General features: G+C 35.3%; 1 protein-coding gene across 4 annotated transcripts in view; it reads left to right on the top strand.

Moving 5' to 3' along the window:
* Positions 1–5,482: 5,482 nt before the first annotated feature.
* The window catches only part of LOC120345352 (uncharacterized), a 43,182-nt gene continuing 37,973 nt past the window's right edge, over positions 5,483–10,691 (top strand). For all 4 annotated transcript variants that reach the window (XM_039414774.2, XM_078114945.1, XM_039414773.2 and 1 more), the window contains exons 1-7: positions 5,483–5,743; positions 7,473–7,541; positions 8,126–8,274; positions 8,674–8,764; positions 9,483–9,587; positions 10,093–10,212; positions 10,367–10,472. In XM_039414774.2, the coding sequence (XP_039270708.2) occupies positions 5,680–5,743; positions 7,473–7,541; positions 8,126–8,274; positions 8,674–8,764; positions 9,483–9,587; positions 10,093–10,212; positions 10,367–10,472 (704 nt within the window). In that variant the 5' untranslated portion in view covers positions 5,483–5,679. The remainder of the gene's footprint in view (positions 5,744–7,472; positions 7,542–8,125; positions 8,275–8,673; positions 8,765–9,482; positions 9,588–10,092; positions 10,213–10,366; positions 10,473–10,691) is intronic.

The following is a 10,691-nucleotide window of genomic DNA, read 5'->3' as shown; positions in this document are numbered from 1 at the left end:
ATTACAATAACAAATTGGTTAAACGTGTGTATAATTAAATTTAGTTTTAAACGACTGGTGTCGTATATCAATGACATGTCGACACACATTTGTAAATTGCAAAGAGAATTGCTTCAATGTCAGATCTTCGCGTTTTGTCCGCGCTCGCGAAAGAAAGAATAATACGAAAGAAACAAGGTCCTATTAAAACACACAGTTCCAAATGCATATAGCATTATAATTTATAACCCTATTGTATATCAAAAAGCAATATTTCTATATTTTCTAACAATGTCCTTCATGACTTCATAAAATCCTCGAACTTTACGCTCGCAAACTGTCTAATTTTCATCATTTGCATTTTGAATATTTGGTTCACGCTCTCAACATGAATTCGGTCGTAATTTCTGTCCTCAAGTACGCGACGCTGCTGTTTAAATGAAACGATCTGTTTGCGAAAGCAGTTTTATAATTGGCATTTTGTTATGTTGTCGCACAATGTTGTTTGTTTTACGAGTCAGATGACTCATCGTGGTCGCAGATAATCCAAAAAAATATTTTAGCAAACAGAAATTCTAGGTCAAACCTAATTGAGTGGAATTCAATGCAAGTAATGAGTTTCGATAGAGGCGTCGATGACCATGTCGGGGAAACTCTGTCTGACGTATTGTGAGTTTCGAAAGTGGGTAACGTCAACGCAACGAACGCCATGTCATTATGACTCCATTGAAGCATAAAAAGACGAATTTACATTGTGCAGATATGAACTGATCTTTCAAAATGATGAATATAATATATTCTCTAGTTTAAAAATATTTTTCTGGTAATATTTATTACATTCTTGGTAAAAAAAACGATGCTATCTCAGCTGAATTCAAACTTCGACGAATTAACACAAAAGATCTGAGAAAAAAACATGTTAGTTCAACTTCTAATAAAACAATGTGAATTGGCAGCGGTTTATTTTCAACATATCTTCAACTAGTTCTGTGAGAGCTGGTCTCATTTTAGGTGATTAATTTTGCTTTTTCTAATTCAAGACCTCTATTTGCTGTCTGTTTTGATAATGAAGCCGTTACCGGCTACCCCAATGGCGTGTAATTGGCGTATTTAGAACTCCTTTGTTTCATGACATACGTAAACACAACAGTGCAGTTGCAGTATATTCGCATATTCGTAGTGTTGTTTGGAATTCTACAGTTAAGCCATCGTTTTTTCCACACTTGCACAGATATGATTACTATTCTTTTTGTCTGACAAACATCGAGAACATGTGTCTCCATATTATTGAAGTTTCATTATCTTTTATCCACCTGGGAATTCGTTCGCATATATTGTCTATTCATTTCAATTCTGATTAAATATACATAGCATGATATATTTGCCTGAAATGCAGATTGTACAATGCTATTGGTTGACCGTTCCTGGAAAAAATTTATTTAGTCGTAACTTATTTGGAAGTATTCCGGTAGCAATCGTATATTAAATATCCATGACGTCAAAGGAGTCAATGCGCCCACACGACGTAAAAGAGTTGTGTACTTTGAATTGTCTTCGAATATTTGCATCGAAATATTCAGGATAACATGTTTGTTGGCTTACTCAGCGAACGCCTTAGAAGGGAGTTTTGGCGACGGTTGGGAGAAAATACCATTTTGAACGACTATGTTACGGCTTGTTGGCTCCGTCCACTTGTCGTAAATATGAACTTTGAACATGCAATTATCATAATAACATAAACAAAAGGCACCCAGTCTATTGCACTGTATTTTAAAAAAAAAATTGTCGAAATAATGCCGTCATGTAAATTAAATAACAAGGATCATGTTAGGGTATATTGAACTTATTTCACAAGGGTTGGGTTTCAGAGCGAACCGTACAAAATCATCGTGACTAAATTAGTACATATGTATGCAAATAATGACACATGTACAGTGGCGACTCAGGAAAATATATTGAAAGATTGTGTCAGTACCCGCGTCACATAATGAGGTATTAGGGATAATTCTACGAACTGAACTAAATATAACGCAATAAATAAAATTCACTATTTGAAAAGCCAATCCATGATTTGAGTTATCTCTATCAATTGATTTCATAAAACGCGGTTCTTTTTATATATAGTATGCATACAACGGCAGAAGTGTCGTCACAATGTTTAGGATGAAACAATACAATAATGTTTACACACCTGACCAAACCCGGAATCTTCTGCGTTTAAAAAGTTTGAAAAGGGGAAACAAATATAAGCTGAAAATCTAAATAAGAGACACATACAATAAACACTTTAATAACATACGCAAAGTAAGGAGTCATTATCGAAGTCTTCGAAGTTTTTGTACGGAGTGAAATGTACTCGTCGACGTATGTTTATTTTCTTCCTTCTTCATTTATGATTGCCGCTTTTAACCTATTTTTATGCTATTTTTGGAGGCTGGTTAGCTTTTTAACATGCCCCGAATTGCCCTCGTTGACGTATCTGCTTTGTGGATGTATTTTTTGCGGACTCTTGTTCTTCACCTCCATTTTCACACTCTCTTTTGCGGTTCGTTGCTTTGTCCCTGTTTGTTCCCTGTTTCTATTTTCCTCTCCACTGCCTTTTTCTTTTTCTGCCTTTAGTTCACTTTGGCCAGTCCCCTTATGGCGCACCATCACCACCTTCGGATCTGACGGGCCCTTTTCTCTCGCACTCATGTCTACTCCCAACTCACAATCTCTACACAAAATGTCTCACTATACCACTCGTTCTAACCATGTGGGATTCGAACCCTGGCTTGATCTATTACCACACTTACGCGCTTTCACCGCGCCACTATTGTCATCGAAAATAAGTGAGACTAAATCTTACTTAATTGGCAGATAATTACCAACGTCACACCACCCATTGACGAGACCAAGTATTGACCATGTTCCTGCCGTTAAAATCGTTGAATGTTTGTGCAAATAATGTGATATCCCGGTTTCAGTCGAGGTTTCCAAAATTGTGTATTCTTTGGTATAGAAACTATTCTCTGAATGAGTTTTTTCTTGTTTAATTTTGAATGCTTTGTTACACATACTTTTACGCTAACCAGTCATTTACCGCCAAAATGCTGTTATAATGCTAAGATCATGCTGTTATGTTCTTGACAGATCGGTGACCGACGAAGTGCACATGATCTTGCTTTGAGCAAATATTCATTAAAAGACTATTAGAAAATGTATACAGAAGAATATGAACACTAAATTATCTACTAATGAATGCTTCACGATGGACGCTAATTGATATAATTCAGTTACTTGCTCGCTTGCAAAATTTAAATCCAATCTGATGGGGCAAAAATGAAAATGGTGATTCACAAAATTTGTTTGTGAAAATAGCCGAAAAAGATGAGATAGTGTCGATGAAAAAAAAGCTGAAATAATCTAAGAACAAAGAGCATTCATTTACATGAATTTCAGAAGAAACATGTTGCAAAATTTCCTGCACCTGATGCAGCATCGCTAATTTAACTTTGTTTGGAATTTGGATTTTTTGAAAATGTAAATTCCAAAATTTTGTCCAACCGTTATCCACTTTGTTTTTTTACTTTCTTTTACAGTGGAAACTCTACCTACACAATTAATTTGTTTCGGAAGCCTCTCCATAAGTAGAAAGTGGGGACGCATTTTATCTGTAAATTCCCTAATCCATTCCAAGCTGTCACAAAACTCGTACTCGGACTCGGACATGATATTCGTATGAATTATAATAATGATTAAAAGCCGTAACAAATACACGTCAGAATAAGTTTACTGCTTAATGAATGAAAAAGGTACATAGGAAAAGAAGAGAGGGCAGAGAAATACCGAATAAAAACTACGGACGGTATGTTTGTTTACCTTTGGCGTTGGCCGACTGGGCTAGGCTAAGCGGAAGCCGTGGCCAGTAGGAGGACGGCGGTTGGACGAGGTGAGAAAAGGCAGTAAAAGTTGACAATGTTCGAAAATGAGCACACACACAAGAAATTCAAAATTCGAATCTTTTGTTTTGGTTTTTCGTTTCTTTTTATTTTTTTCATCTTTTCAACTTTTAATTATTTCACCATTTATTTTCTTTTGTTTCAACTGTTACGTGTATAATCGTCTTATCAGTGAATTTCGCTAGCAACTGAAACTGATTGAGATACATTGTAATACGTACGTACCTGCGGAAACAAACGTGGCAATAAGATGACAACTAGTTGCTGTGCGGTCTTCAGGGCAGCTACCGCGGGCTTTAATTTTTATTGTGGTGACGAAACCACTCGTTGATTCAGAAAAACACAAATGTTTTTACGTGATCATCGTCATAATCAAATGAGTGAACCCGATTCTCATCCGCCAATAATGGAGAATTGAGATTGTTTGAGTCGGCGCTGATTCAACTATTTCATGTCGGCTGTTATGATTTTATTTTTTGTTTCCCCGACGCCGGGACAACGATGAAATCTGCGATTGAGAATAAATATATTAAAGTGCTTTTTTATACGCTCTAAAATGCAAGAAATGGAAAAATCTGCGTTTGATAAGATTACGATAAAATATGAAATATTTGTAAAATGTTATATCAAAACGTTGACGGGTGGCCCTGGAAAATTTGGGCCATATTCGTTATTCTTATAAACACAAAAAACAATATTCGGAAGTCGCGATATTCGAATATAAAATACGAATTGGACATGCCTGCATTAAATTGATCTAAAACAAGCAAATATCACTACACGCGTTTTTTTTATTTTCGGATTTCGGCCTTTTGTATGTAGAAAATTTTACGTCTATAAGGCTCTAAGCAATATTTTTAGGATGATAATTTTCGTAAGTTGGATTTTTCGTATCCAAAGCCTTTCCTAGGTAGAGTTCCCACTGTATTTATACCGTGAATGCTCGTTTTAACGCCCGGTCTTGATTAATTAAGGGCCCGTTTGAATAGCCGCCCGTGTGAACAGGAAATAAAAATATATAAGGGCCGGTGCTTGAATACCCGCCCGGTGTAAAAGTTTTTTTTTTTTTGCGGATTTGTACCTGCGGTGCGTAGAAAAAGTCAAAATTTTCATTATTCTCGTTTAAATCATACTTGAGAACTGGAAATGACAATATACGGTATTAATTATTGTAACGATCGATCTTATCTACCGGTATTTTTGTGTGTAATTTTACTTTAAAAATAACAAGCGCCCCTGCTTGAATAAGGGCCGGTTTGAATGCCGGGTTAGTGAGTATGTTTAAAAAAATAAGCGCCCGGGCTATTAAACGAGCAAATACGGTATATTAAGGAGGGTAACATATAATAATATATATATTCAGCCAAGACCAAAATAGATTAGTATAAATTAATATACCTCTGTTTTAATTCTTATTATATTTTATGCTCAGCATATTTTCATCGAATTATTTATAAATTTATTGTCCGATAGCGCCAACTGCCGGATAGCTGTATGATAATTATTTATCCGCGATAAGGTGCACTAATTATGTACTATTCTTGAAAGCAATGTCACAACAAGTCTGTCGTCACTGTTGCTGGACTACCAAGTTTTCCTCATTTAGTTTACAAGTTCTTTAGTTCTGGTGCACAAATGAAATCTGTTGTCTAAATAATCGAATGAAAATTTATTGAGTGGATTATTTCGTTATTTTTCACAATTAATTGAAGGGAACGTACTTCTGCATGAATCGAAATTGAAAAACTGAAGGACAGAGATGGCTGAGAAACCATCTGGATTGAAGCAACCCAGTAAAATAACGAAAGGAATTCCAAAGCCGAGTATGTTGTTTTTGTAGATTTATTTGTTATTTATTTACAGGTTGAATAGTTTATGCCAATTTAAAAAATTTGAACATTCCTGCATTCATATCGCCCTCACAGCAAACTAAACAAATTCCAAGAATTTCCCTCCATTTGGCTCTATAAAACAAACACTCTCTGTGTCTCACAAACGAGGGGCGTCTGGGACCACGTCAGATGTGTCATATCACACCATGCTTGTCTCAATAATAACCCAAGTTAATCGTGGCCCTCACATGACCAAAATTGCCGTTTTTTGCTATAAACTCTTGAATGCTATGGTAAAAAATTTTTCCTTCCGGTAAATCGGATTATTTTATTCCAAGGAATTCAATGATGACGTTACTAGATTGCGCTTTTTTGTAGTATTTTGCGTAACTTCATTAGACTGTATTATTACTGAAATTGAGGGACAACAATGTCCAGACGTCTCCCAATAGAGGGGTGTCTGATCATCTGTAAAATGGGTTTGTCTGAACAGCACACTATACAAATGGGGTGACATTGTCCCGTTTCAGAGAAACCCATTTTATGTAAAATGAAGTGTGGAACAATATAGAAGGGGGCTAGTTCACTAAATGCCGTCAAGTATGGTACTTCTAGTTGGCGTGGCATAACCATTTTTGCACAGGTGGTTTCTAACCCCCACCTGACTATGTCATACGAATCGAATTTTAGTCATTTGGGGGTCGACGCATGTCACGATTGATTCGAATTATTATCAAGAAAAGCATGGCACTTCCCAATGCATCTGCCATTGTGCCAGACGCCCTTGCTTTCACGACAAATTGAGTGTTTGTTTTTGGACACGTTTAGTGGCCATAACGATGGTTTCAATATTATGTTGTTGTTCTTGTTCTTTGACATGTTTTTAAAAAATCGCTTTTCTCTTCGAATACTGGACCAATTGCTTTGAAATTTTCAGTGGTTAAAGATTAATTTCTTCGCTAGAAGGCTATTACTTTTATTTATTTCAAAATTTTGCGTGCATTCTATGAAATTTGATATTTCGTCTAAAATTTTGCTGTATTATTTTTTATCCATGGGAACACGGATTTTAGTCAGTGTCATGACTGGCTGTACGTTTTGATTCTGCAAAATTCTTGCTACTGGAAATTTAGAACTTTTTTGAGGGTACCGGTAGCGTCAAAGGTACCGGTAAAGACTGATTCGCTCTGGTCTAACGTGTCCATATATTTGTGCGTAGCACTCTTGTATTCAATCAAATGTCGGGAAATATTGAAATCGGGGAACTGTGCCTTGGTCTGATTTGAGTAAGAAATTTGGGTGCTCCCGAAGTATGCGAACCAAGATGGCGGACATCGGATCGTAACATGGGTAACAGGTTAGGGTTAGGCGATAATTTTTTTCCAATTTTCCCTAATTTAGTCCTATTATCAGTTCGAAGACTAGCCAAGAGCCTCCCGTAGTATTTATACCTAAAATTATGGCCTAACCCCTAACCTAGTACACATATTACGTTCCGATGTCCGCCATCTTGGTTCGCATACTTCGGGAGCCCCGAAATTTGTGTATATCTAAAAATTACATTTATTATCAAGATGTTGACATTTTAAATACCTTATTCATATATAGGCCCCACTAGGAATTGACTGTCTACCGCAGCTGCTTTTGGCTTTAACTATAACCTGACTATTTAATGAAAAAATGTTTTAATTTCAATTTTATATTTTTCTGTGTATATCAGGCGGAATCAGGCCTCCTAAAGCAACTTCATCAGCGGGTGGAGGATCTGTAGGAAGTAGTTTTGTAGTAGGTATGATGATTGATTATGATGTTATTTTACTATTTTGTGAAAAGCTTTTTCCAGAACCATTCTTATATCCCTAGCCAACGGCCACCACACTCTTGAGTCTAATGTCAAAGCGAATAACTGCAGTTCATAGTAGCCTAATTATTTTTAAATGCATACAATAACTGTTTGTATTAGTCAGGCAATGCTCATTTACAATTTCCACTTTTCAACTTTGGCTTATAATATAATTTTGTAAATTTTCTCAAGGATTTTAGTTTATGGATGTTTTAAACAGTGGAATTTTACTTTTCACCATTTGGCTTTTACTAAAGTTGATTTAAAATCCTTTTTAGTGTGCATCTTACAGTTTCATATAATTTTATTTCCAGTATGGGGAATCATTTTTTTTCCTAAAAGTTGTCAAGTCAAGATGCATTAAATTATGTAAATAATACTCATGTCATGGAATACAATCTTAATGAATTCAAGAAATATAGAGAGTTTGGGGGAGTCCTGCGACTTTGCAGAATTATACTGAAATGTTAATAACTTAAATTTGTGTTAAATTATTCTTTTTATCTCTGAAATTTTTCTTTCAAATTCAGGTACAAGAGTTTTGGTAAGCGGTACCAAATCAGGTGTCATAAAATTTCTTGGCCCAACACAGTTTGCTCCTGGTGATTGGGCAGGTGTTGTGTTGGATAAAGAGGAAGGAAAAAATGATGGAACTGTAGCTGGTGTCAAATATTTTGAGGTGAATAAGTGCTTGTTTCATGTGCTTATTAATGTCAGAAGTGTGTTGACTATGCAGTCATGTTATTATTGTCAAATGTATCACACAAAAACACATTTTCATTCATAGAAATGATAGTCCTTCATTGTTAAGCTGAATTCTCTTGACTAGATATAACTGCAATAAATAAAAAAAAGTTATTGTGGATTCAGGATTGTATACTTTATTATCTGTCACTTGTCTTGTGCCTGATTGTGAGCAATAAAAAAGATTTTCTCATCAAATTTTTTTTTCACTACCGCAATATATAAAAAAAGGTTCTGTAGACTCTGGATTGTATATATTATGAGCTGTTGTTCATCTTGTTATTGGTTGGGAGCAATTGAAAAGGTTCTGACAAAAAAAAAATTACTTTTTTAGTGCCAACCTCTGCATGGAATATTTGCTCGCCCAGCTAAATTGACAAAAGTTGATGCAAATGGATCTTCCAGTAAATCATCAAGTATCTCAGGTTTGAGAGAATAATAAGTTTGATATTGAATGATTTCTATTACCTCTGTTGTGCAATTCATTTTTTATTTATTACTGGTTTGAAGAGATGTTATGCAACAATTTACCAATGTTTGAAGGGCACTAACTTGTAGAATTTTATGATACTCTATTGGTGGCATAACCGTTTTACACTACTCCAGCTGTTTATTGACTCAAAGTGGGAACTAAAGCTTTGATTTAGTCAAGTATTTTGGAGGTTGAATGCGTATTTGTTTGATGAATATAATCAGTTCAAATTTCAGTTTTTGAACTTTTTATTATACTTTAAATACGGTAGTTCTAATTTTTAGTAGTGTATTTTAGCGAAAAATGGGGTACCCCCATAGAGGGTGAGGCCATAGTTTTATTCCGATTTTCCTTATTTTAGTTCTATTTCGAATTCGGGGACTGTCTGTGTTAGCCAAGTGAATCTACCCTGTGCACATAAATTTCCTTTCCTTTACACAACTTGATGTAAATTAGGCAAACAAAATTAGTTACCTCAATGTTGGTACACACACTTTTGGAGCGCCGAAAATCGGGTAATATGAAATTCAATTCAAAGCGATTTCAGGCGATAAACCAAGCTTGATTGTGATTCAATCGAGCATGAAACATGGTTATACGCTTTGCAAAAATCTTTAATCTGCATCAGAAAAGCACACGTCAATAAGAATTATTTATATTTCAATTCCCAGGTGCCAGTCGTACAGTGTCAGGTGATGCCTCGACGCCCAAAACAGCACCATTAACTGCTGCTGCATTAAAAGCAAGGGAAGGTCCGAAAGAAACAAAATCTAAAGGTATTTGTATGAAGTAAATTGAATTCAAAATATGAAATTTTCTCAACGATTCTTATTGAAACTGAGAATTTGGAACTAATTGAATGACTGGTTATAGACATGACAGATAATATGCCTCTGTCTTTGTTGCCAAAAATACTTTGAGATATTGATGGCCCCAACTGAATCCGACTTTGGTATTGCTTCTTTGAAGTAGAATCGCATTTTGAACGCATTGAAGTCGGAACTCTGATTTTCTGGGTGTCGAAAGAAGCCAAATTTTCAACAAAAAATCTGAAACTCAAAATCATTAATTAATTTTATTATTAAGAAAACAGTCTATATAAAATGCTTCCATATGCCAAAGGTTTTGTTATCAAATATCGAACTCTCAGAGCTGCAGTCTTGAGATAAAATTTCCTTAGCCAAAGTCAGAGCCAAAATTTTTCCAACCTATAAACGTAAGTCCAAGCCAGATATAGATTCACTCCGAACCACAGCAAACTTGAATATCTTTTCTTTACAGTTCGTAGTCCAGCATCATCCATTAGAAGCTTGAGATTTGGAACTCCAAGTCAGTCTACCGCTGCTGCAGTTCAAGATTTCACTGTTGGTGACAAAGTTATCGTGAACGCTGCAAAAATTGGTAATTTGACTAGCTATTTTATTTGTCTTTGGGTTGAAAATTGTATTTGATTTACATAATTATGACCGTTTCATAAAATATAAAAATACATTAAAAATTTTATATTTTCTGTTCTATGTTATCAATTATGATCATTTTATGTTTCATTTTGAAGGTTTTGCAAGATATGTTGGTGAAACTCAATTTGCCAAAGGTACATGGGTTGGTGTTGAATTGGAAGAACCACAGGGTAAAAATGATGGATCTGTACAGGGTAAAAGGTAAGAGATGACAAATCAATTTTGTCAGATTTTCAGAAGTTTTGAAGAACGTTTTTTTATGATATATTAGAACAGGGGTTCTCAAAACTTTTCGAGCCACGCCCCTATTTTAGAATTCGTCAAGTCTCGCATCCCAACTCAAAAATCACTAGCTAGCAATAAGCTACAAATAAGAGATAGTAAGGAGAAAGTATGTTTTATTCGAAAACACGTTGAAAT

Source organism: Styela clava, chromosome 8 (assembly GCF_964204865.1).
Source record: "Styela clava chromosome 8, kaStyClav1.hap1.2, whole genome shotgun sequence".
Classification (NCBI taxonomy): domain Eukaryota; kingdom Metazoa; phylum Chordata; class Ascidiacea; order Stolidobranchia; family Styelidae; genus Styela; species Styela clava.
The sequence above is the reverse complement of the archived record's forward strand: the minus strand, read 5'-3'. Positions and strand labels throughout refer to the sequence as shown.